Source organism: Aquarana catesbeiana, linkage group LG07 (assembly GCF_042186555.1).
Source record: "Aquarana catesbeiana isolate 2022-GZ linkage group LG07, ASM4218655v1, whole genome shotgun sequence".
Taxonomy (NCBI): Eukaryota; Metazoa; Chordata; class Amphibia; order Anura; family Ranidae; genus Aquarana; species Aquarana catesbeiana.
In genome coordinates, this window is record NC_133330.1 from 324,046,656 (window position 1) to 324,073,430 (window position 26,775).

General features: G+C 44.9%; 1 protein-coding gene across 2 annotated transcripts in view; it reads left to right on the forward strand.

Annotated features, from left to right (window-relative positions):
• Window positions 1–26,775, forward strand: part of LOC141102582 (uncharacterized) — a 57,680-nt gene that overhangs the window by 11,528 nt on the left and 19,377 nt on the right. The window contains exons 4-7 of one of the 2 annotated variants that reach the window (XM_073591486.1): window positions 2,780–2,856; window positions 16,801–16,892; window positions 21,363–21,468; window positions 25,179–25,245. In XM_073591486.1, the coding sequence (XP_073447587.1) occupies window positions 2,780–2,856; window positions 16,801–16,892; window positions 21,363–21,468; window positions 25,179–25,245 (342 nt within the window). The remainder of the gene's footprint in view (window positions 1–2,779; window positions 2,857–16,800; window positions 16,893–21,362; window positions 21,469–25,178; window positions 25,246–26,775) is intronic. The other variant, XM_073591487.1, reaches the window with a different exon arrangement.

Genomic DNA, 26,775 nt, shown 5'->3' on the forward strand with positions numbered 1-26,775 from the left:
GAACAGCTACTGCGATTTGCGCAGGAGAGCCAACCTGCCGCAGTGTAACGACGGCGGCTGGTCGGCTAGCGGTTAAAGTGTATGTAAACCCAAACAAAAAAAATTATCTTATTTGCTCCTTTTTGATCTGTTAAATATACCATTGAAAGTATTTTGATGCCTGTTCATCCACTGACCACCAATGAAAGGAGGAGTGAGGGGAGGGTTAATCTTTGCTGCCACCGGCTACTGATGAATTGGAGTCGGGTGGTTCATTATAATTGCCACTGACTACTAAAGAATGAGAGTCTGGTGGTTACTTATTGCTGAAACTGGCCACCAATAAAATGGGGGTTTGGAGTGTGGGGGGGGGGGTAATTATTATTGTCACTCACCACCTATAGATGGGGTGGCATTAATATTACTGCCACTGAGCACCAATGCAGGAGTTTACTTTTGCCCCTACTGACACCATTGTTGGGAGCTACTATCACTGACACCAGTGGTGGGGCTTATTTTACTCCCACGTTCTCTTCAGATTACACCCGGATCCTAATTTGTCTAAAATATAGCAAAGGGGTAAAGGTGCCACACTACAAGCCATACATTTATTGGCAATGCCCACTAGCTGTAGACTGCAGCATGATACTCACACCTCATCACAACTCACACCTTTTTTACTTTCCCTTTAAGGTGCCCCTTCTGATTATTTTGAAATGTTGGCAACTACGGGCACGAGGTATCACTAGATGTTTTGCAACAGCAGGTGTTTACATATTCTTCCTAAATTTACACCTTTTGGCTATCTATATCCCAAAAACAGATCTTGTACATCAGTAGAAGTGTTACATCCCATTGCCTTGGGATACGTCACGAATCAGCCAGCTTTTCACATACGGTGCATCCGGAACGTATTCCCAGTGCTTCACTTTTTCCACATTTTTTATGTTACAGCCTAATTCCAAAATGGATTAAATTCATTGTTTTCCTCAAAATTATACAAACAATACCCCATAATGACAACGTGAAAGACGTTTCTTTGAAATCTTTGTTAAATTATTAAAAATAAAATAAATCCCACGTACAGAAGTATTCACAGCCTTTGCCATGACACTCAAAATTGAGCTCAGGTCCATCCTGTGTCCACTGATCATCCTTAACCGCTTGCCGTCCAGCCGCCGCAGTTTTACTGTGGCAGAATGGCACGGCTGCGCGAATCGCCGCCATGTTACGTCGCTTCTTGTTGTGGCCACTAGGGGCGCGCGCGTGCACCCGCTGCTCGCCCCCGGAGCCGATGCGAGTGCCCAACGGTCACGATGACCGCCGGGCTCCCGTGATCGCTCAAGACACGCCGAGAACCGGGATCTCTGTGTATAAACACAGAGATCCCAGTTCTCTGAGGGGAGAGGAGACTGATCGTCTGTTCATACAAAGTATCATGTGCTTCAACCCCCCCCCATTGGTATCCATGTGTTCGGCACCCTGTATGTAGATCAGGGGGCCAGATGCATGGATAGTCGAGGCGCCCCTAATGGATGAGCCGCCACAGAGAACAACCATCTCTGCAGCACTCCACCAATCAAGCCTGTATGGTAGAGTGGCCAGACAGAAGCCATTCCTCAGTAAAAAAGGCACACGAGAGCCCTCCTGGAATTTGCCAAAAGACACCTGAAGGACTCTCAGGCCATGAGAAACAAAATTCTCTGGTCTGATGAAACAAAGATTGAACTCTTTGGCCTGAATGGCAAGCGTCTTGTCTGGAGGAAACCAGGCACCGCTCATCACCTGGCCAATACCATCCCTACAGTGAAGCATGGTGGTGGCAGCATCATGCTGTGGAGATGTTTTTCAGTGGCAGGAACTGGGAGACTAGTCAGGATAGAGGGAAAGATGAATGCAGCAATGTACAGAGACATCCTTGATGAAAACCTGCTCCAGAGCGCCCTGGACCTCAGACTGGGGCGAAGGTTCATCTTCCAAAGGGACAACAACCCTAAGCACACAGCCAAGATAACAAAGGAGTGGCTACGGGACAACTCTTTGAATGTCCTTGAGTGACCCAGCCAGAGCCCAGACTTGAACCCGATTGAACATCTCTGGAGAGATCTGAAAATGGCTGTGCACTGACGCTCCCCATCCAACCTGATGGAGCTTGAGAGGTCCTGCCAAGAAGAATGGGAAAAACTGCCCAAAAATAGGTGAGCCAAGCTTGTAGGATCATACTCAAAAATACCTGACGCTGTAACTGGTGCCAAAGGTGCTTCAACAAAGTATTGAGCAAAGGCTGTGAATACTTATGTACATGGGATTTTTTATTTTTTTTTTTATTTTTAATAAATTTGCAAAGATTTTAAACAAACGTCTTTGACATTGTCATTATGGGGTATCGTTTGTAAAAATTTTGAGGAAAATAGTAAATTTAATGCATTTTGGAATAAGGCTGTAACATAACAAAATGTGGAAAAAGTGACGTGCTGTGAGTACTTTCCGGATGCACTCTACAATGCATAAGGCTCCATTCACAAAGATTTAACAGGAGCATAGGGTTATTCTTTTTAGCCATGTGACTGAAAACTGTCACTTTAAAAAAAAAAAAAAAAATATCCTTATGCATCCTATTTTGTGTTGTATCCGAGAATAGCTCAAATCATTCTTCTGTATGGTAGAAGCTGAAGTTTGTAATTTTTTTTTTAATGACCTTAATTTATGAACTTCTAGCTTTGACTAGTATTGTAGGTTGTATGTGTAATATATGTACCGTATATAATGCAGTTACTAATTTGATCATTCTTTTTACAAGGGATAAAATCGTCCCTGACTATGCACAGCCAGTAATACAACCTTTCGCTGCCTCTGCTGACCGATCTCTGCAGAGAGGTAAGTTCTCAATTACTTTCCTCATTTTAGAAAGGTGGATTCTACCCGCTATTATTTTAAGGGCATATAAGGTTTTTATTTGGTACAGTGTTTTAATATCACCTTAATATTTAATGTTATTTTCGTCATCATTTATTTCCCAGATCATTATCATTTATTGAATTTATTTCTTTATCATTATCATTTATTTAATACTGTAATTGTGACTGACAATGACAGTATTAAACAGATGAACAGTGCCATCTTCAGGCTGGAGGCTTATGTTATCTATGAAGCATTCCGCCAGCATGATGATCACATAATTGGGAAGCACTCTGATCAGTTACTAATTGTTAGTGGGGACCTGAACTGTAATGCCGCGTACACACGAGCAGATTTTCCGTCGGAAAAATTTTGGATGGTTTTTCCGACGGAATTCCGCTCCAGCTTGCCTTGCATACACACGGTCACACAAAAGTTCGCTGAACTTTCGACCGTCAAGAACGCGGTGACGTACAACACTACGACGAGCCGAGAAAATGAAGTTCAATGCTTCCGAGCATGCGTCGAATTGTTTCCGAGCATGCTTGGGAATTTTGCGCGTCGGAATTGGTACAGACGATCGGAATTTCCGATCGAAACTTTTTCCGACTGAAAAATTGGGAACCTGCTTTCAATCTTTTGTTGGCTGGAATTCCGTCAGCAAAAGTCCGATGGAGCATACACACGGTCACGTTTTCCGACCAAATGCTCGCATCGAACTTTTGCTGGAGGAATTTCCGATCGCGTGTACGGGGCATTAGTGTTAGTCCAGTTTTAGAGCTAGCAGCCATGCAAAGGGGTTGATTTATTAAAATTGGAGAGTGCAAAATCTGGTGCAGCTCTGCACAGAAACCAATCAACCTTCCAGGTTTTTTTTTTTTATCACAGCTTAATTCAACAAACTGAAGTTAGAAGCTGATTGGCTACCATGCACAGCTGCACCAGATTCTGTACTCTAGTCTTAGTAGATCAACCCCAAAGTGTCTTCTACTGTATTAATATATCATATCATATCATAACATAGCATAGGTTGGTCTACAGAGATATCTGGAAACCGATAACAGTGCAGAGCAGGAAGTGATTGTAAACCGTTTTTTTGTTTTTCTTTAACCACTTCAGCCCCGGAAGGATTTACCCCCTTCCTGACCAGAGCGTTTTTTGCGATTCGGCACTGCGTCGCTTTAACTGACAATTGCGCGGTCGTGCGACGTGGCTCCCAAACAAAATTGACGTCCTTTTTTTTCCCACAAATAGAGCTTTCTTTTGGTGGTATTTGATCGCCTCTGCGATTTTTATTTTTTGCGCTATAAACAAAATAAGAGCGACAATTTTGAAAAAAACGCATTATTTTTTACATTTTGCTATAATAAATATCCCCCAAAAATATATAAAAAAAACATTTTTTTTCTTCAGTTTAGGCCGATCGTATTCTTCTACATATTTTTGGTAAAAAAAAATCGCAATAAGCGTTTATTAATTGGTTTGCGCAAACGTTATAGTGTTTACTAAATAGGGGATAGTTTTATGGCATTTTTATTAATAATTTTTTTTTTACTAGTAATGGCGGCGATCAGCGATTTTTATTGTGACTGCGACGTTATGGCGGACATGTCGGACATTTTTGACACATTTTTGGGACCATTGTCATTTATACAGCGATCAGTGCGATTAAAAATGCACTGATTATTGTGTAAATGACACTGGCAGTGAAGGGGTTAACCACTAGGGGGCGGGGAGGGGTTAAGTGTGTCCTAGGGAGTGATTACTAACTGTAGGGGGATGGGCTGTGTGGGTGACGTCACTGATCTCTGCTCCGATGACAGGGAGCAGAGATCGAGTGACACTTGTCACTAGGCAGAACGGGGAGATGCTGTTTACAACGGCATCTCCCCGTTCATCCGCTCCGTGAGGCGATTGCGGGTATCCCCGCGGCGATCGAGTCCGCGGGACCCGCGACCCGACTCACGGAGCTCCCGGCCGGCGTGTGCGCGCGCCGCCGGCGGCGCGCACGCACGGGCACGGCGGGAAATTCAAATGGACGTACAGGTACGCCCATTTGCCCAGCCGTGCCGCTCTGCCGACGTACATCGGCGTGCCCCGGTCGGCAAGCGGTTAAATAGCAAACATGTCATACTTACCCCCACTGTGCAGTTCGTTTTGCACAGTGTGGCCCTGATCCTCCTCTTCTGGGGTCTTGTGGCTTCTCCTGGCATCGGTAAACCCCCAAGGAGAAGCGCTCTCTCCCGGGGGGTTACCTTGCGTACGCGCTCCCGAGTCCAGCATTTGCGTGCATAGACACAGAATTACGGACTCAGCCCCGCCCCCCCTCGTCATTGGATTTGATTGACAGCAGCGTGGGAGCCAATGGCTGTGCTGCTATCAATCTATCCAATCAAGAGCTGAGAACACCAGGCAGAGAGGTAAAAAGTGTCTCCGCCGAGGGAATGAACGCGCTGAGGTGAGTAAAACAGGGGGGCTGGGGGCCGGTCACTGTCAGAAGTTTATTCACCTTGATGCATAGGATGCATTAAGGTGAAAAAATACAAGGGTTTACAACCCCTTTAAAGTGTTACTAAACCCAGGACCCTGCATTCACTATATCCGGTCTCCCACGGTACACAGAACATGGAAATGCAATTATTTTAGTAAATATAAACCGCTAAATACCTTTTTCTCATCAGCAGTATAGAGCAGTCTTGTGACTTCTATCAGTGTCTGGCTAAAGCTTGTAGGAGGAGTTTTCATTCTTCTCTGACTGTCCTATGAGGCTGCAGGGCCCCTGACTTTCTTTCTGGACAGTGCTGATCACATGCACTCTCCCAAGAAAAAAAAAAAGAAGCTCTCTAGCAATACACACCAAACTGGGCATGTGCAGAGTTCCCCCAATGCTCTGTTCTATCAGGAGATGGATTGGGGACAGTGGAAGAAGGGGAGGATCAGAGAAGACAGGATCAAACAGCCCTTTTACGCAATGCAGAGGATTAACCCCTTAGGTTCCACAGTGAGTATAGTGTTATATTTATAACAGACCAAATGAGAGAAATTCATGGCAGGGGGGTTACATATAGCTTATTTCGCTAATATCTCTCCAGATTGATGTTATTAGCGGGGCAGAGCTCAGTACGTTACACAGAGGACTTCCTGTCAAGAGATAACAGTGCTACTTCTCCACCCCAATCCTGGGCCCGGATCATATTCTGGGCGGTCAGTAGATAATATATCATCTATACGTCTATTTTCCATTGCTTGCACTTTTACCACTGATCTCAGAAAGCTGCATGCAACAAGATATACAGATAGGGAGCTGCGTAATGATTATTTCATCATCTCCTCCTATTAATGGCGTTTTTAAAAAATAGAAAGAATAGGTCATCAAAGGTGCAGTGGGGTAAAGGTGAGGAACATTACTAATCCAAACATGAAAATGCATCATATTTTCTATGCATGTTAAAGTGTTACTAAACCCCAGGAGCCTACATTCACTATATCTGGTCTCCCACAATACACAGAACATTAAAATGCAATTATTTTATAAACTGCTAAACACCTTTTCTCATCAGCAGTATAGAGCAATCTTGTGACTTCTATCCGTGTCTAGTTAAAGCTTGTAGGAGGAGTTTTCATTCTCCTCTGACTGTCCTATGAGGCTGCAGGACCCCTGACCCTCTGTCTGGACGGTGCTGATTACATGCAGTCTCCCAAGAAAAAAAAAAGAAGCTCTCTAGCAATACACACCAAACGGAGCATGCGAAGAGTTCCCCCAATGATCTGTTCTAGCAGGAGATGGATTGGGGACAGTGGAAGAAGGGGAGGATCAGAGAAGACAGGATCAAACAGCCTTTTTACGCAATGCGGATTGACTCTGTGCTGATCACATGAACCCCCCCCCAAGTAAAAAAAAAAAAACTCTCTAGCAATACACACCAAACTGAGCATATGCAGAGTGACTCCAAAGGCTCTATACCAGTGATGGCGAACCTTGGCACCCCAGATGTTTTGGAACTACATTTCCCATGATCCTCACCTACACTGCAGAGTACATGAGCATCATGGGAAATGTAGTTCCAAAACATCTGGGGTGCCAAGGTTCTCCATCACTGCTCTATAGGGAGAGAGATTGGGGACAGTGGAAGAGGGGGAGGATCAAATGCGGATTAACCCTTACTGTTACTGTAATCTATACAATTTGTATCCAATCAGACCCTTGCACTACACGCTGTAGTTGTTGGTAGATCTGAAGAAAATATTATCATTATATTGTAATGTGTTTTATTCCTTTTCCAATTTGGCTTTATTATTATTATTATTATTATTATTATTATTATTATTTGGCTCTATTTCTTTAACGTAGAACTATAGGCAAATTGTAAAGTACAACTGTGAACATTTACTTCTTGTGTATTTATGTACCAAACACTGTACTTCTTTTTTTTTTTTTTTTAACAAGTCTTTATTGATTTTCAGAAGTAAATTGACAGGTACATAAAGAGGTAAATGGGTACGCAAGAAGATGTGAGAGTGCGGGCGCAGCCGCGGTGATCGCGTGGTACAATATTACAGTCATATTTGCATTCTTAAGGCTAGGTGCAAAGGATAGAAATGGTAGATATCATACATTGTGTGGAACATTCAATTCATCTTGCAAGGTTAAAACGCTTTAACTATAATGAAGGGCAGAGATACGTGAAAGTCGTTATATGCGTTTGTGTGTGTGTGGCTCAGTATTAGCTCCGTGGTTACAGAGTATAATGTATCTCATTCGTTGTTGTGTTTGTGGGTATGTAGAGTAAATATCAGTAAGGGGAGGGAAAAGTAATGATAAAAATAAGAACCTGAGGGAAACAACTGAGGGATAGTGGGGGAGAAATGAGTATGTGGGAAGGAGAGGGTGGTGAGCCTGTGGGTTGACACTGGGTTAGACCGTGTTCATCAGCGTCGGGGTGTCGAGAAATGGATGTGGCTATAGGGTGTGCTACTATCGGGGACGTTCAGTCATGTCATTGTCATTTTGTATTCATTCGTTGTGGTGAAATGTATCCAGCATGACCATGTTTTAGTGAACTTAGACTGTGTGTCTTTGGATTGGTGGATGAGGTCTTCCATGACCTTTGTTTGTTGAATGCGGTGAAACCAGTCTTTTATGGTAGGTGGTTCTGTGGATCGCCATTTGCGGGGGATACACATTTTTGCCGCATTCACCAAATGCATAGCTAGAGATTGATTGTATGCCGGTATTCGTGTTTTAGAATGATGTAGAAGGAACATTTGGGGTTCAAAGTCTAGGGAGTAGGTGGTTATTCGTGTGGTCAGTTCGTGGACTTTCACCCAGAAAGGTTGGATTTTGGTGCAGGACCACCAAATGTGTAACAGAGAGCCTATGTCCGATTTACACCTCCAGCAGGTTGAGGGTATCGTTCGGTCGATTTGGTGTAGAAGGTGTGGTGTACGATACCATCGTGAGAGTATTTTGTATGCATTTTCTTGGACTTGCACGTTCATTGAACCCTTGTGAATCAAGGTGTATATGTTGGCCCACTCTTGGTCGTTTAATTGAATGGAGAGATCTTGCTCCCATTGGCGGTTGGTCCAGTGTTTTGTAGGGGTACGTTCGACATGTAGGAGGTTATAGGTTTGGGAGATCAGGTGGGTGAGTGTGCCCTCGGTTAGACAGAGGTTTTCGAATGGGGTTGTGGGTCGGGACCATTCCGGTGCAGGAGAGGGTTTCTGGAGGAAGTTCCGTAGTTGCACATACGTCCAGAACGGAAACTTGTCTATGTGTAGTTTTGAAGCTAAGTTAGTTTGGGATGGGAGGCTGCCATTCTCAAAGAATTGATTCGCTCTGATAGTTTGATGGGGCAAAATATTTGCTAAAAAGGAAGTATGCATGCCCGGTGGGAATTCAGGGTTGAGACGTATCGGTGTCATCGGGCCTTTGATTGAGGAGATATTGTGTTTAGTACATGTAGTGCGGAACGCTAGTAATGTAGGGTTGATCAGCGGATGTTGAGAGTATGCGTGGGGTAGTAATGGGGGAGTGATCCACGGTGTGTGATGGATGGGTATATGGGAGAATGATTGTTCTATTTGAATCCAGGCTTTCTGTTTGGTGTGTGCATTCCAATCAATGATTCTTGCCAAGTGACAAGCTAGTTGATATTTGTGTATGTCAGGAAGCCCTATTCCTCCTAGGAGTTTGGGGATCGTCAATCTTTTGAAGCTAAGTCGTGGGCGTGTTTTCCCCCAAATAAAGGTCGTGCATGTTTTTTGGTATATGGAGAAGAATGAGGGCGGTAGTTTAATTGGGATCGTTTGCAGGATATATAAAATTCTGGGTAGGATATTCATTTTGATAATTGCGGCCCTACCGAACCATGAGAAGTGTCTCGATGACCATTTAGTTAGGTCTAGTTGTATTTTTTGTAGAAGAGGGGAGTGATTGTAAGCGTAGAGGTTCGATAGGGAAGATGGTATTTGAATGCCTAAGTATGGGATTGAGTGTTTATTCCAAGTGAATGGGAAATTACGTTTACATTGTTGACATAAGTCAGGGGGCAGGGAGATATTGAGAGCGGTTGATTTTGTGAAATTGATTTGGAGATTGGAAAGGGTGTGGAAGGTTTTGAAATCTTGAAGCAGATTTGGGATTGTCGTAAGTGGATCCGTAAGAAACAGGAGGATGTCGTCGGCAAACGCGGCTAATTTATATGTGTGATGATTGATTTGGATCCCCTTAATGTCGGGGTTAGCATTGAGACGTCTGAGGAAAGGTTCTTGGGTAAGGATGAAGATTAAAGGGGATAGTGGGCATCCCTGTCTTGTTCCATTCGACACAGAGAAGGCACTCGACAGGTGGCCGTTAACTTGGACTTTTGCTGTGGGGTTAGAGTAAAGTGCTGAAATGAAGTTTAGCATCGTTTGGGGAAGGCCTGTGGCTTTGAGGGTCTCCCTCATGTAGTCCCAGGCCACTCTGTCGAATGCCTTCTCTGCGTCGAGCGAGAGCATGAAGCCTCTATTTTTGGTAGATGTGAGCCAATGGTGTATGTTAATTGCTTTGAGAGTGTTGTCTCTCGCTTCCCTGCCTGGGACAAAGCCCACTTGGTCAAGATCAATAAGCTGGGGGATCAGTGGCAGGAGTCTGTTGGCTAGGGTTTTTGCATACCATTTAAGGTCTACGTTAAGCAGTGATATAGGTCTGTAGTTGGTGACTATGGAATGATCTTTGTCTGGTTTGGGGATGATTGCTATATGAGCTGTGAGGAGGTCCCGTGGGGGGCGGACTGGTTGGGCAAAGGAATTGAAGGCCTTCAGGAAATGAGGCGTAAGCAATTCTGCGTAGGTTTTGTAGTAGCTGGCAGTAAGGCCGTCAGGTCCCGGGCTTTTACCTGCTTTCATTTGTTTTAGGGCGTTAGTGACTTCAGTTAGTGTGAGAGGGGTGTCTAAGTCTTGGGCTAGGGAGTCCGATATGGGGTTCGGGCTGTATTGTTTTAGAAAGTTAGATATCATTTGGAGGCGTGTAGTATTATCACTGGCAGGTGAGGGGGAGGCCAGGTTGTATAGTTTGCTGTAGTATTGTACGAATTGGCGAGCTATTTCTGGGGATTTGGTAATTTTGTGTCCTGAGGGATCAGTGATATAATGTATGGTCTTGTTGGATCGGGATACTTGTAGGGCTCTTGCTAACATTTTACTAGCTTTATTGCCAAATTCATAGAACTTTTTTTTTGAGAGTATATATTTACGTTGTATCTGTGTATCCAGTATGTCTAGTAGATCTTTTCTAGCCTGTATTAGGTCATTGAGGGTTGTGAGTGCTTGTGAATGTTTGTGTTGTCCTTCTAGCTTGCGGATTCTGTCTAATAGGTCAGAGTGTTGTTTCCGTCTTTCCCTGTTGCGTTTTGCTGCTGCTGCAAGGAAGGTGCCCCTGATTACACTTTTGTGTGCTTCCCAGTTGGTAAGAGAAGAGGTGTCTTCTGGGTTATTTTCTCGGAAGAAGTTGTGTATTGTGGATTGTATTTCAGTTGTGATAGTGGGGTCAGCTAGTAGTGAAGCGTCTAGTCTCCAATTTCTGGAGCGGGGAGTGGAGTCAGGGAGTTGTAAAGTCATGGAGATTGGATTGTGGTCAGAAATAGTCATGGGTTCGATGGAAGCGCGGTGGAGTAGGGGTAAATCGTTTTGTGTTAAGAAAAGGTAGTCTATCCTAGAATAGCGATTGTGTGGTGCGGAATAAAAGGTGTAGTCCTTGGCGTCTGGGTGCAGTGTGCGCCAGGTATCGTGGAGTAGTAGTTGTTGGAGTAGGGATTTGATTTCTTTGAGAGCTTTGTAAGGCAGAGTCGACGAGTGTGTGGACGTATCTTGGATGGGATTCAGGGGGACATTAAAATCACCTCCCAGTACAAGAGTACCTTCCTGGAAGTTTGTGAGAGCTGTGGTGGTGGATCTAAAAAATGGAACTTGGTGTTTGTTCGGGGCATAAACGTTTGCCACCGTTATAGTTTTGTTGAGGATTGAACCTTTTATGAACAGGTATCTACCTTCCGGGTCTGCGTGAGAGTCAATGATTTGCAGTGGGCAGTTTTTTGCGAGAAGGATCGATACTCCTTTAGTTTTGTTGTGGGGGTTGGTTGCATGTATAGCAGTCGGGTAGTGGGCATTGGATAGTTTAGGGGTACTGTCAGAGCGGAAGTGCGTTTCCTGTAGAAGTACTATGCTGGCTCGGAGTTTGTGCATGGTAAGGAGAAGTTTGGAGCGTTTTTCTGGGGTATTGAGCCCCTTCGCATTGAGGGAAACTATTTTAAGACTGGGCATGTTAGCTTCGGCTATGTTCGACACTGATTCGAGGTGGTTGAGGGGTGTCTCGTTAAGTAGTGTAAATCTGGGTAGGGGGTGTATTGGGGGGGAAAAGGACCCTGGAGGGGAGGGTTGAGGAGAGGGTGGTGGGGGGGTGTCACGGGGAGGGGGTAGACTAAACTGGCAATATGTGGCTATTAGATCACCGAAGCAGGTGATCTAAGCCACTAGAATTATATTTGCCAGTAAAATTCAGTGGATTAAAATAGTTCTTGGGTGCGAGATGTGAATGGAATGTAAATACCACTGTGTGGGGGTTGATTTGTCTGGCGAAAGATTTGGAAACAGAGAAATAAGAGCTAGGAAGGGATCCGAAAGGTCTATCCCACCTACAGCCTTAATATGCGAGGTGTGTGTGGGGGATCAACAGTGTGAATTGAGGGATAAAATGTGTAGAGCGGTTATGAAATAGTGGTGAGGTGTGTGGGGGGGGTTAAAGAGATAATTGTGTTGGGGCGAGTATATGCGAGCATGAATAGTCCCCCAAAGAAGAGCATTGAGATTCAGTGTATGGAGGTCGGGGTTAGGAATGGCAACGAGATGTTTGTTGGGAGTAATGTATCGCAACCTAGTATTAGGTGATTCTTGTCGCCATTTGTAGACATTGTACCAGTGATGGGGAGTATTTCGTTTAGTTTACCTAATAATCATGTATTAGAAGCATGTTGTCTGAAAGGTAATTTTGCTTGCAGTATATCATTAACAGAAACAAAGAAATATGTCAAATATAACCATATAAACATTTCATAACTTAGTAATGATCAACCATTAGGTCAGTAATGAGTTTGCTGGCTGCAGTACCGGTGACGGAACGGGGGGTGTGTAGTGTGAGATGACCCCTTGTAGGCTACGGGTCTGGTTTATGTTGTAAGCGAGTGTCTTCGAGGCGTGAGTGGAGCAAGGGGTGGGGAGGTAGGTGAGTTTCCGCATGTGTGGCCCTTTTAGGATGGGGCGTTATTTTTTGATTAAGAGCAAGATATAACTTTCACATGTCCAGCATGGTTAGCGTAGTCTGAGGATGGAGCAATGTGGTTAATCAGGGGATGGGATGGTATGTATGCTGGTGTGCAAACCTAGTTATGGGGGTTCAACACGTGTGGCTGGAGGGGAGTTTGGTTGGGATTGCTGTGTCAATGGGTGCAATGTTAACTGGGGGTGTGCATTAAGCATCCTGGGGGTGGAATAGGGTATTAGTGTTAACCTCCCCGTTCGTGTAAGCTTGGTGGTGTGGAAGAGGTACTGCAGGAGCAACGTTATTATGTTATAACATCATAAAATATGCTGAGGCTAATCACCGAGGGTTATGTTGGGTAAGAGGCGGAGGTGTGTCTATAGGGCTCTAATGGCTCCGTCCTCTGGCACCCTGCTCAGGTGTTAGTCTGAGAATAGGCGTTAAGCCTTAGAATTTAACTAGTGTAAAACTCTAACCATTGTAGAACTCTAAGTGAAACGTTGCAGAGATATTAATCATTGTGGTGCAAAAGAGGCTTGAGGCCTGTCAATCTTCCTTTATCAGGAGGTATTCTAACTCATAGAGTGTTACCTATGGTGCAGGCATAACAAACAATACCTATATCATACTGTAGTTGATTGTAGGACGAAAGGAGACCGGTCTATAGGCAGTTCATGGGGTAATTCGTCAGGTATTTGGGTGCGATGAGGCCGATCGGTAAGTGCTGGTATCATGTTGTGGATTCTTGAAGCCACTGGTACGTCTTCCAGGGAGGATCTGTGAGCGAGGAGAGAGGCAGAGGTTGCGTGGTCATGGCAGGGGGAGAGGTTGAGGAAGAGTCACGTAAGTCCGTGTGTGGATGGGGTTTGCTGGAGCGGCAAGAATCGGCTGTCGAATGTTCCATTGGCGGAGGTGAGTGTTCGATTGCTCGGCGTGTCACGTCTTTCCAGGGGTCTTCGGCAATCAGTGTAGAAGTGAGGCACGGTGGAGGTTTCGTATGGGAGAAGGATCTGCTTGGGACTTCAACGATCTCTTCGGGCCCTGCGAGGGAGGGGTGCCGTCATGGGGCTGGTCGGTGGATAGCTGGAGCCAGGTGAGGAGCCGGTTCTGTGATTGGAAGGGGAGCGCCTTCTGCGAAAGGAGGTGTTGTGGGCATCCATGGGTTCTTCTCCATATGATGGTCGGTCTGGTGGTAGAGTGTTGAATTCAGAGTACCAGTTAGGGACCGGAGTGTACGGGATGTCCAGAGTGCGGCAGAAGCTATCCAGGTCCTCCGGTACTCTGAGGAGGGCAGAGCTGCTTTGATGTGTAGCTGAGAGACCGAAAGGAAACTTCCAGCGGTATCTTATTCCTTTCGCTTTCAAGACGTCCAGCAGGGGGCGTAAATCTTTACGATGGCGTAGTGTTATGGCTGACAGGTCTTGGTATATGTGGACGGGTTGTCCGTTATATTCCAATACAGCTTTTTCGCGGGCTTTTTGCAGGATTTCTTCTTTGATGGAAAAGTCATTTATGTGGCAAATTATGTCCCTCGGGGGGTCTGATTCTCTTCCTTTAGGGCGGAGGGCTCTATGGATGCGTTCCATACCGATCTGTGTGTGTTCAGGGCGGTCTAGGAGGTGATTGAAGAGGCCTGTCACAACTGCCGTGGTTCTGTCCTGTTCCACAGCTTCGGGTATTCCTCTTATCCGGAGGTTGTGTCTGCGGCCTCGGTTGTCGAGGTCTTCGACGTGTCTTTGGAGGTCTCTCAGTTGTAATGTGTGGCAGTCAACTCTGCGGTGTATTGTTTTTACTTGAGAGGTTTGCCGCATAGCGTCGTCTTCCACCTTTTGTATGCGGCCTGTGATGGCCTGTAACTCATGGCGCAGGTCCGTGATGGCCGAGAATAAGGTATCTTTGATGTCAGCCGCCACTGTTTGTAGGTCTTGTAAGCTGGGCTGGCGGTGCGACGGTAGTGGTTGGGGGAGCGGAACGTTGCTTGCATCTGTGGGGGTGAGTGTTATCTCCGAGTGGGATAGAGAGGAGCTTGAGGCGGGAGGGGAGGACGCCATTGTTGTCCGTTGCGTCCGGAAGATCTCCGGGATCGTATGGCTTGCACTGCTGGCAGTTCCTCTTGGGGACCGGGATCTGCTCTGGGAAGGTCCACGAGAAGATGTTCCCATCGTTGAGAGATGTTTTAGGGGAAGTAGGTCCCGGTTGAGGCTCTTTTTAGGCTGAGGTGGGAGAGAGCTGGTGGATCAGGTGGCCATCTTCTCTCCAGGCAAGCCACGCCCCCACAAACACTGTACTTCTTTACGTTTATGTTGAGTATGTTTAATGCTGTACCAATATCTTGTTTTTGCATCTTAGTCGATAAAAAACAAAACAAAGAATGTTGAGGCAAAAATAGAATTTAAGCAAACTCATAGGTCGCACCCCCTAGTGCATTAAAGTAATTGTAAACGATCACCTTCTAAAACAACCCATTCAGTTTAAAATAGAAAAGAAAGACAAAACAATTTTGTATAGACATAAAAAAAAAAAAAATTATAAATACCCTTTTCCCTTTTTTTATAAGTGATCACATTCCCTCTGTTCTCAGCTGCATAAGATCTGGGGGGAGGAGAAGCAGCAGAACACTGAGCTTCCCATTGAATTGGGGGGGGGGGCTGGGCGTGTCAGGACAAGCCTGATCATTGGAGGAGAGCAGGCTGTGTTACCAGCAAAGCTAGAGAACTGACCACGGTGTGTTCTCCTGCTTAGTGTGGTCAGCTTTTAATAGAGGGACCGGCAGGGACACCAGGGATTTCACATAAAGAAAGCAATACAAAGAGGACAGGATACTTTCTCATACAAGTACATTGTACAGCAGTATATATCAGGAATATGAAGTGTTGGGGTAACAAACGCTTTAAGCGTAATCAATTTTTAATATTTAAAACAAAGGTATTGCGCTCACAAAACTCCTTTGCATAAGCGCTTGTCATAGCTACAGAGAGAAGATGTTGATCTGACTCCGTCGTGGCCAGCGATCTCTGCTGATTGCAAAAGCGCTCTCCGGCACAATTCTCCAAGGGCAATAGAGCTGCACGATTAATCGCTAAGAATTGTTATCGCGTTTTTTTCCCCCTTGCGATCTTGGCAAAGTATTTCCCGATTCTTTGATTCTTTCTATGCAGAGAATTCTCTCTGCTCTGCTCTGCTAAAGCCGACAGCCCTCAAAAGAAAGGGGGAAAAACGGGCAGTCTGCCAAGAATCACAACATTCTTTAGCAATGGAACTTAAGTATAAACATTGTAACAATTTGTCCTTTAGATCAAAGGAATACACTTTGGTGTGAAAATGAGGGAAGTTTAACCACTTAAACACTAAACCTTTTTCTGACATTTGTTGGTTTCAAGTTAAAATCATTTTTTTTTTTTTTTTTGGCTAGAAAATGACTTAGAACCCCCAAACATTATATATATATTTTTTTTTAGAAGAGACCCTAGAGAATAAAATGGTGGTTGTTGCAATATTTTATGTCACACTGTATTTGCACAGCAGTCCTTCAAATGCAATTTTTTTTGGAAAAATTACACTTTAATTAATTAAAAAACACAACTAACCAGTAAAGTTAGCCCAATTTTTTTTTTTTTGTATAATGTGGATTTAACGCTGCGAGAATCGTGATCTTTTTATTCTAAGCAAAAACATTGTGATTGTCATTTTGGCCAGAATCGTGCAGCTCTAAAGGGCAGTAAACCTGCCAGAGTGTAGAAAGCAGCAGTGTCCTTGTCTCTGCTTGGCAAGATTTGGAGTGTATTATCTGGTGTGAGGTTACCAGGAAACGCGTTTCGGGTTCTGCCCTTTTATCAAGCCTATTGATTGGTCAAGGCTGCCTGAACCAGGAAGAGGCGCCCGTCAACCAACGATATCAGGAAGAAAGATGGTAGCTCTGGACAAGGTGTGTGGCAGATCACAGCAGGACAACACTGGATCCACTGGGCAGGTGAGTATGTGAGTTACGGACAACCGTGGATAATGGGTAAGAGGGAGTGAAGTTCCTCTGTAAGGTGCGCATTGAAATGATTCTTTTGTTTTGAGGCAAAATGAGACCAGATGGGAAGTGTGATGTATCTGTGCAATATTTTGTGTGTTAAAAGCAGGTTGTGTCCCGACCACAGAGAGAAAATCGAAGAAGATTGAGAAGACAAGATGTGTTTCTGCAACCAGGAGGAGGAATTGGCAGAGTGAGGTGAGATTGTCCTACCCTTCTTCTATGACCAGAGCTAATTAATGGGAACAATGTACCCAGTGCAAGGTCAACTAGAGCCCAGGGCAAACATGCCAGACTGCACCCCCCCCTCCCCAGTAGAACCCCCCCCCCCCCCAGGGCCATCTTTAATATTGATTGGACCCTGGGCAAAAATTTTCTTGGGCCCCCCCATGCAATTTCACCCTCCACATGCTCTGAGACATACAATAAATCAGCTAGACTTAAAATCAGTTTACTGTATCAGATCAGGCAGCAATTACAATTGGTTGCCAGTGGTTACAGTATATCATTACCCCTTAATGACTGGTTGCTAGAGGTTACAGCACACATTACAGCTCACTGATTAGTTGCTAGAGGTTACAGCAAATGATTTCTGCTTGTTAATTGGTTGCTAGAGATTACTGTACAGTATTACTGATTGGTTGCTAGAGGTTACAGCACATCATCTCCTCACTGCAGGGGGGCATGATATACATATGAATGCCGCCGGCCGCAGCTATTTACTTATGAATGCCGCCGCTATTTACATATGAATGCTGGTTATTTACATGTAAACACAGGGTCTGCAGGTGAGTCATCTGTACCCAGCAATATGGCAGCGCTGGGCAGCATTAGTACCAGCACTTCACACTGAGATATTGGGACACAGCACAAGACTAAAACTTCAAAGGACAAGGAAATTTAAACTGGGATAGTTGGCAAGTATGAGGCAGCTGCTTTGGGCCCCACAACAATGACAGGGCCCAGGGCAGCTGCCCTTTTTGCCCTGCCTTAAAGACGGCCCTGCCCCCCCCCCCCCGCTGAAGTCCCCCTCCCAGCACAAATCTTCATCCACCCCCCAAAAAAAAATCACCCCTCCTAGCACAAATTCCCTACCCCTAAAATCTAAAATTTCCTCTTCTAGTACAAACCTTCTCCCCCCACTCAAAATCTCCCCCTTCCAACACAAATCCCCCTAAAGCAACACTTAGGACCCCCAAACTTCCCCTCCTAGAGCAATACTTACCCCTTGCCTCCCCCTAAATTCCCTCTTCCAACACAAATCCCCCTAAAGCAACACTTAGGACCCCCCAAATTTCCCCTCCTAGAACAATACTTACCCCTTGCCTCCCCCCACATTTCCTCTTCCAACACAAATCCCCTCCCCCCAATCCCCTTGTGGCACCCCCCCCCCCTCCTCCACCTTTACATGATACCACAGTGCCCAGGGCAGCTTCCCCTTCTGCCCACCCCTTGTCCCGGCCCTGAATGTACCATCTCTTATACAATGTGAAAACTCTCTACAGTGAAATTTGAGAATTTGGCAACTAAAATGAGTCTGGGGCAAAGAGGCAGCTGGCTCCCCCCATAACAAAAATGTCTGTAGTCACCAATATCCATATTTTCCAAATAGCCCTGAATCCATGCCTGCGGAAAATGCAAGTTTGGTGTTCCCTGGTTCAGAGCAACGCCCTCTGTTGGTCTCCAAGTGAGACTGCACAACACAGAATCATCTGTCAAGGGAGTACAGTCCTGCCAAGAAGCTCAAAACCTATTTATGAAATAGATTCTGTAAATCTCAGAATAAATGTTTAACCCCTTCCCCTAAGGGTAAAGCAAATCTTAAAGAGGAACTGCAGTCTGCTCACATAATTTGTAATAAAAACATCTTTGCCATTCTGAAGCTTCCCTCCAACCACTTTGCATATTATTTTATATATACTGTGATTCTGTACTTGCCAAATATGCTGCAGAAATCTCCCTCCCACTGAGTCTGGCTGCAGCCATTTTAACTGTGGGCAGCTGAAGCTGCTGCCTGTTCACTTCCTGGATTTACACAGACACACAGAGGCACACCTCCAGCTCTGCAGCCCTGCAGCTCTCATTGGCCCTCTTATGACTCATCCCCCCTCCCTTCTTGGCAAACTCTCACAGAGAGAGAGAGCTGTGGATGATGTCATAAGCCGAGGCTTTTTACCAAACAAGAAATAGGAAGTGGGCTGTATAAGGTATTTACTGTCCAAAAAAAAATGTTTTACTATCCAAAGTTAAAACAACAACAAGGGCAGAAGATTTAATAGACGGAAAGCTGAACAAAAATGACTGAAGGTCCACTTTAATGCCTAAGCCCAATTTTGCAACTTTGACATGTGTTAGTAAGACTGTACATATCATCACAAATACTTTGTGCATCCAGGTGGAGTATACCGTGTTTTTTTCAGGCCAAATTGGGCTTTTATTTGGTGGTAAATGGTAAAAGATATCTCCTGATTTTATTATTATTATCTAAGGAAAACTGTCCCAAAACAGTAAAAAAAAGAAATCTTTTTAATTTAACTGTATATTTCTTGCTACTACCATGACCTACCAACAAAAAGCAACCCCAAATAATTCTTCTGCTCCTGATGATTGCAGCAATACCACATATATGTGTTAGTTGTTGTTTGAACCCGTAGTACAGCCCAGAAACAATAGTACACATTTTGCCTTTTTTATCCTACCTATAACACGCTGATACTACCCAACTAATTAAAAAAAAAAAAAATCCTGTCCAAAATATACTGACCCTGACCTTTGACCCTGACCTTTGACCCAAACACTAACCCTGGGGCTGACCTAGATCAAACCCTGTTCTAGGTATTTTTTCTACACATACAAGGACAGAGAAAGAAACAATGTATCTGTCTCGTCCATTCACAGAGACAGAAAACATGGGGGCGGGCTTTACAGTGACTGATGACTGTGATAGCCAACCAGAGGCTGATCGTAGCGATCAGGTGACCCGCAATCGGATGTTCCGGGTCCCAAACGTTAGAACCGGGCCCCGAGGCTCTTAGTGAGACCACGGTCCCTGTACTGGCAGTGTGCCGCAGGGAGATTTGCAATCATTTGGCCCCACGGAAAAAATCCCAGTCCAGAGGGGCCGCATATTTGCGTACGGTTGGCGTGAAGGGGTTAAAGATGAATTCCAAGTATGGCATTTTTACATAGTTCCACAGGTCCAGCTTGGACCTATGTAACTATGCTTATACCACACCAGTGGGATCCCTCTAGAGCAAGGATATGCAATTAGCGGACCTCCAGCTGTTGCAAAACTACAAGTCCCATCATGCCTCTGCCTCTCGGTGTCATGCTTGTGGCTCTCAGTCTTGCTATGCCTCATGGGACTTATAGTTCTGCAACAGCTGGGGGTCCGCTAATTGCATATCCGAGCTCTAGAAGCTGGAAATCATTGCATTGACACCACTATTCCAGTGATCTCCTCTGGCTTCCGACTCCTGTGCTGAGCAGCTGCATTCTGAACACAAGAGGTCAGCGGCTCGGCACTGGCACCATTCAGGGAATGCTATGCATTTTCCAAATGAAGGCAAAGTGTTCTCTGATTGGATGTGGTGGAGAGGCGGGATGGTGAAGTCAGGCTCTCTACCTCGTCCAATCAGAGAATGCTTTGGGCAGGTTGAGATTTTGGTTGTATAGATCGGTGTTTCTCAACTCCAGTCCTCAAGGCGCCCCAACAGGTCTTGTTTTCAGGCTTTCCATTACTTTGCACAGGTGATTTTGATCAGTTTCACTGCCTTAGTAATTACCACAGCCGTTTCATCTGAGGGAAATCCTGAAATCATGACCTGATGGGGCGTCTTGAGGACTGGAGTTGAGAAACACTGTAGATGTACAGTTCCTTTTCTAAGTGGTGTCTTTTTGATTCCTTAAAGTGGAGTTTCACCCAAAAGTGGAACTTCCGCTTTAAGCACCCCCTTACGTGTCGCATTTGGCATGTATTTTTTTTTGGGGGGGGGGGGAGTGGGTACCTGGTTTCGACAGGTACTTCCTATCCCACTTCCTCCTTCTGTTGCTTGGCCACCTAGGCAACTCCTCCTCTCCTCCTAGGTGGCCCCTCCCTCCTCTCCCTCCTAGGTGACCCGAAGGGCCTGGTATGGATTGGGGGACTACATGGCATTTTTTTTCTGCATTTTTCATTGCCGGCATTCTTTTGTTTACATTTCAGCTGTCAGTGGGGAAGCCCGCTGACAGCTGATAAGTCATTGGTGGTTAAAGTCACAGCGGCCGGCTTCCCGGCCCGCTCCTTAATAAACAGCTATTCTTCACACAGAATTCGAATCGGTTGATCGTTTTTGACCGATCCGAATTCGAATCGCTTCGAAAATTTGGAATTCGTTAGATAATGAATATACAAAACAAAACTAAGTGAATTTCAGCAAAACTTGTTACTATTTCATTTGGAGATTTGGATACATATAACCAAAAATTTTGACCAAATTCATATTCCTCCAGAAACTAATTCAACATGTCTACAAGGTGGTATGGTGTTTTAATACTGTTAGAAAACAATAAGCCTAAATTCCTCATAAATAAGACTCTTTGTTTCCCTTTGGTAACTACAGCCATTGAAGGGAATTGATTGGTAGCTTTATTGGAGTTTGTGACCAATATTGCCTTTGTTTTTTTTAGGTGGACTCTGTCCCGAAGTTGGGCACTCTGTGTCTGGAGGATAACCTGCCCATACTGGCACTTCAGGATGTTTCATTTGTATCTCCCAGATCACCACCACCAGTGGGTTAGATAATCTATGCTTAACCACCTTGTGACTGCAATAGATCTTTTCTAATTCCACATGCACAGTGCCCCATGTGGTGAGAATGTGAATAAATATTGCAGCAGAGAACTAGGAATGTGCATCTGTGCACCTCCCTAGTCCCCAGGCCCTGCTGTCAAACTGACAGATTATCTGTAGCGTAATAGTCAGGTACAGTAACTATTGATTAATGATGCTGCTAAATTTGGTCTGGGGTCATCTGGACAAGTATGCCTCGAATTCTTCAAAAAACCTAAATACCAGGAGATCACCTTTCACTGTATTCAGGTGATTAGGAAGTGAGGGGGGAATTTTCACCAATAGGGGATAAAATAGCAGTAAAATCTGATGGAGGTGCTAAATCTTCCCCACTTCAAAAGGTTGGAGTGCCAGTTATAAACAGAAAGTGTGTGCATATGCAGTGTATGTACAGTATATTAAAAAAATAACTTCAAAGTTCAATAAATTTAAAGACGCCTAGTCACCAGACCATTTATTTAAAAACAAGTCTTCTCATGTTAGTCATGGTATTTACCTGTTAAAGCCTCACCTGTGTGTAGACAATCAAAAGTCTAAGACTGCATTTGGGCACCATCAGCATAGATGTAATATCCGCAGCCCAAGGGCGTAACTACAGGGGTTGCAGGGGTCGCCATTGCAACCCGGCCCCATGCTCCAGGGGGCCTGTGCGGCTCCCCTCTACACCTGCACAGGAGGGGCGGCATATAAAGGAACTGATTGCCCTCCATGTACCTCCTGCAGCCTGCAGAATGGGTGCTTCTCCTCCTTTCCCTCCCACAAGCATTCAGTGGCTGCAGGAGGAACATGGAGTGCATCAGTGTCAGAAACCATGAAATCAGGCTGAGACAGAAGTACAGTTAAATCACACTTGTTTAATAACAAAAGTAAAAAGAACAAACGTAGTCAAAAAATAGCCAAAGTTCAGTAACCGGAACGGATAGTCAGCCAAGCCGGAAGTCGGGGATCAATGTAGTGGAATAGCAAACAGGATCTGGAGCCAGAAGGGATGTCAGCAAAGCAAGTTTTGAATAAGATCACAGGAGAAAGTTTCCGTGATGTTGGCCAAATCCTCTGGACTGGACGGCTTAAGTAGGCAGGACTGACGAGCAGGATCATCAACAGCTGAGTAACTGTGGAGAGAGATGGGAGCTGGCAATTAGCCAACAGCTGAGTGGCCAGCTCAGAGAAGGAAGGGCTGAGCCCAGCCCTGACAATCAGTTCCTCTATATGCTGCCCCTCCTGTCCGGCTTCCTTCTGCTGCCCCTCTGCTCTCTCCTGTCCCCCCCCCCCCCGTGATCTTTCCTGGCAAGTTCTGTGCTCTCAGACCCCCCCCCTTTTCCTCCCCCTGGCTCTTCTCCGGTCACCGTGCTCATCTACAGGTCCCCCCTGTGTCCTTATCCAGTCCCCCCTGTGCTCTTCTCTAGTCCCCGTGCTCTTCTCTGGTCCCCCCTGTACTGTCTTTTTCCCACTCTCCTCCCCCGCAGCTTTGCCGGGTCCCCCCCCCCCCACTGGCTGCTGCAGGGGATGTGTCAGGATGGAGAGTGGGGAGGGTGCCAGTAAATATATCTTTTACCGACCCCTTCCTTGCCTGAAATGACAGAGACAGTACCACTCACTGACTCTCTCCATAACTGAAGTGTAATAAACTGTGTTTATTATGCTTCAGTTTGTGGATGAACTGGAAGCTCTGTACAGAGCTATTCCTGTCCATTCAGTGCAGCTGAGGCTGCAGAGAAGATTGAGGGCTGTGTCCTCAATCTCCTTTCTCTGTCTCAAAGATGAAACATCAAAGGTCTGTTTAGACCCCTGAATAGTGCCCCACCACTGGTGTCAGCGGATGGAATAGTGCCCCATCATTAATATCAGTGGGAGGAATAGTGACCCATCATTGGTGTCTTTGGGAGGAATAGTGTCCATCATTGATATCAGTGGGAGGAACAGTGTTCCATCATTGGTATCAGTGGGAGGAATAGTACCCCATCATTGTTATCAGCGGGAGGAATAGTGCCCCATCATTGGTATCAGTGAGAGGAACAATGTTCCATCTTTGGTATCAGTGGGAGGAATAGTGCCCCATTACTGGTGTCAGTTATGGATGGAATAGTGCTCCAAAGGCTGGATAGAGGCAAGCCTCAGGGCCGCAGTTTGGAGACCACTGGCTTAGCAGATATAAATAAGGTGTAATGTCACCACTACAGCATAAATGTAAAGGTAATGTCCAGCCCAGGCATTACCCAAAGTCATTCCCAAGCCTCCCCCTCCCCTAGAGCATGTCCCCATATACATTTTCCTTTTGCCTTGCTTCTGTAGAGGTAAACAGCTTTTATTGCTTTCAACCCCTTTACTACCAGACTTTAAAAATTCTTGCAGGGAGAACTGACTCCTGATGACAAAGGCAAGTCTCCCAGATCTCCCAAGAAGTCTTTTCTTAAAGAGCAGCTGCATGCTTTTCCTGGGAAAGAAATCAATATATGTCTGTAGATACAGGGAGGGTGGGGGATAGGCAGAGGTCTGTAGTCCCGCAGAGCTGACAACACAGCTTGGGACCTCAGTCCAGCAAAGGCACCGTGTCATTATTCCTAACAGGATGTTAAGAGCACACTGGATTTCTCACAGATCATCAGGTACAGTGGAACCTCAGATTGTGAGTAATGCGATTTATGAGCCTTCGCAATACAAACTATTTTTTTTTTTTAAATATTCTGACTCGCTTTGTGAGCGCTGTCTTGCAAGATGAGCAGGATTCAAGCCGCTGGGGTGTGCAGTACCGCTCGGAGACACACGGAGACACTCAGAGACACTCTCCGAATGTTTCTGAGTGTCTGAGTATTTCTGAATGTCTCCAAGTGTCTCCGAGCATCTCCAAGCGTCTCTGAGTGTTTCCGAGCGTCTCTGAGCGTTTCCTAGTGTCTCAGAGTGGTCTCAGAGCATCACAGAGCGTCTCAGAGCATCTCACAGTGTTTCCGAGTGTCTCCGAAAGTCTCTGAGTTGTCTCCGAGTGTCTCCGGTGCCCCCACACCTCACATGTGGTGCTGCATAGACAAGCAGTGGCTGTGGAACGGATTATCAGAGTTTCCATTATTTCCTATGGGGAAATTCGCCTTGATATACGAGTGCTTTGGATTACAAGCATTCTTCTGGAACAGATTACGCTCGTAATCCAAGGTATTACTGTATTTTTCTTTACTTGCAACATTTTAAAGTGTAACAAAAAGCAAAACTTTTTATTTTTTTTTAGAGCTCCTGTCAGTTTTAATTGCTGTCTGTGCCCCCCCCCCCCCCCCCCCGTTAGGGAGGTTTACATTCCCTATTTGTCCTGTTTACCATTATGAAAGTAAAAGTAAAAGAAAATCCCAGATTTTGGGTTGACATCAGAACAGTGATAGAGGGGACATTTTCCAATGGGGACACTAGTCCTGGTGCCTTCATGGATTCCTTCACTTTAGAGCCATTTCCTCTCACTTCCTGTTTGGCTATGGGACAGGAAGTGAAGGAAATTCTCCCCAATGGGACACAGATGGCAAACAAATAACTGACAGGGGTATAACCCTCCCTTACTTTATCCAAAATGAAAAAAAAAAAAAAGTTTTGCCTTTAGTTACTCTTTAAAAAAAGGGAAATATACTTGAATTTCAGAGATGTCCTGAATATGTTTTTTTTTTTCCTTTTAGTTCGCCCTGACATGCACTTTAATGTTGGCAGTACTGGCAACACCATGGAACGTACATGTGACTCCAGGTAATTTATCCACCTTATAATAAAGCAAGTCTAACGTCATTTTAAAATTCTAAACCAGTTTTACTAAATTCTTGACTTTCTTGATTACAGCTGGCCATAGATGGATTGTTTTTTTTGTTTTTGTTTTTCAATCGGGCAGTGAGCTCATCGAAAGAAAAACGAACGGACCCCCCCCCCCCATCCACAAAAGCAAGATGGATGGAGGGATCTTCCCCACCGTGTTATTGTATTCTGATAGCGGGGACTCCTCTACTGTCAGAATAAACTCCAACTTCACGTTCAAACAAAAAGTCAATCGTTAGATCAACTTCTGTCACAGGAACAACCATATAGATGCATCAGAACTTCAATCCATTAGTCAGATATCTGGTAATAATTTTCTGACACAGACTTTACAGGTACAAAACAAGATCAACATTTTAAAAAAAACAAAATAAATCATTTATACATATTGTTTAACCACTTAAGGACCGAGCCTCTTTTTGAGATTTGTTGTTTACAAGTTAAAAGCAGTTTTTTTGCTAGAAAATTACTTAGAACCCCCAAACATTATAATTTTTTTTTCTAACACCCTAGAGAATAAAATGACAGTAAAGTTAGCCCATTTTTTTTTTTTATATTGTGAAAGATAATGTTACGCCGAGTAAATTGATACCCAACATGTCACGCTTCAAAATTGCGCCCGCTCGTGGAATGGCGACAAACTTTTACCCTTAAAAATCTCCATAGGCGACGTTTAAAAAAATTCTACAGGTTGCATGTTTTGAGTTACAGAGGAGGTCTAGGGCTAGAATTATTGCTCTCGCTCTACTGATTGCGGTGATACTTCACATGTGTGGTTTGAACACCGTTTTCATATGCGGGTGCTGCTCACGTATGCGTTCGCTTCTGCAAACGACCTCGGCGGGACGGGGCACGTTTAAAAAAAAACTAAAAAATTTTTCTTATTTATTTTACCTTTTATTTTTTATTTTTACACTGTTCTTTTAAAAATTAAAATGTGTCACTTTTATTCTTATTACAAGGAATGTAAATACCCCTTGTAATAGAAAAAAAAAGCATGACAGGACCTCTTATATATGAGATCTGGGGTCAAAAAAGACCTCAGATCTCATATTTACACTAAAATACAATAAAAAAATAAAATAAAAAATTTTGCCATTTAAATAAAAAAAAAAAAATGGGTGGAAGTGATGTTTTGATGTCGCTTCTGCCCAGCAATGGTATGGAGACGGGTGGGAGCTATCTTCCCCTCACTCGACCCCATACCCAGCATGGATGAACATCCGATCGCCTCCGCCGCTGCCGACGGCCCCGGTAAGCAGCGGAGGGCACCGGAACGCGGCGGGAGGGGGGGGGGCCCCTTTCCTGCCACCAATAAAAGTGATCTTGGGGCGAATCCTCCGCAGAGACCACTCTTATCGGAAACCGGACCGCTGGCCGAAAAAGAGGATACCGGGGTTATGGCAGATAGCTGCTGCCATAGCAAACGATATTCCTCTTCAAACTTAGGACGTATATCGGCGTGCA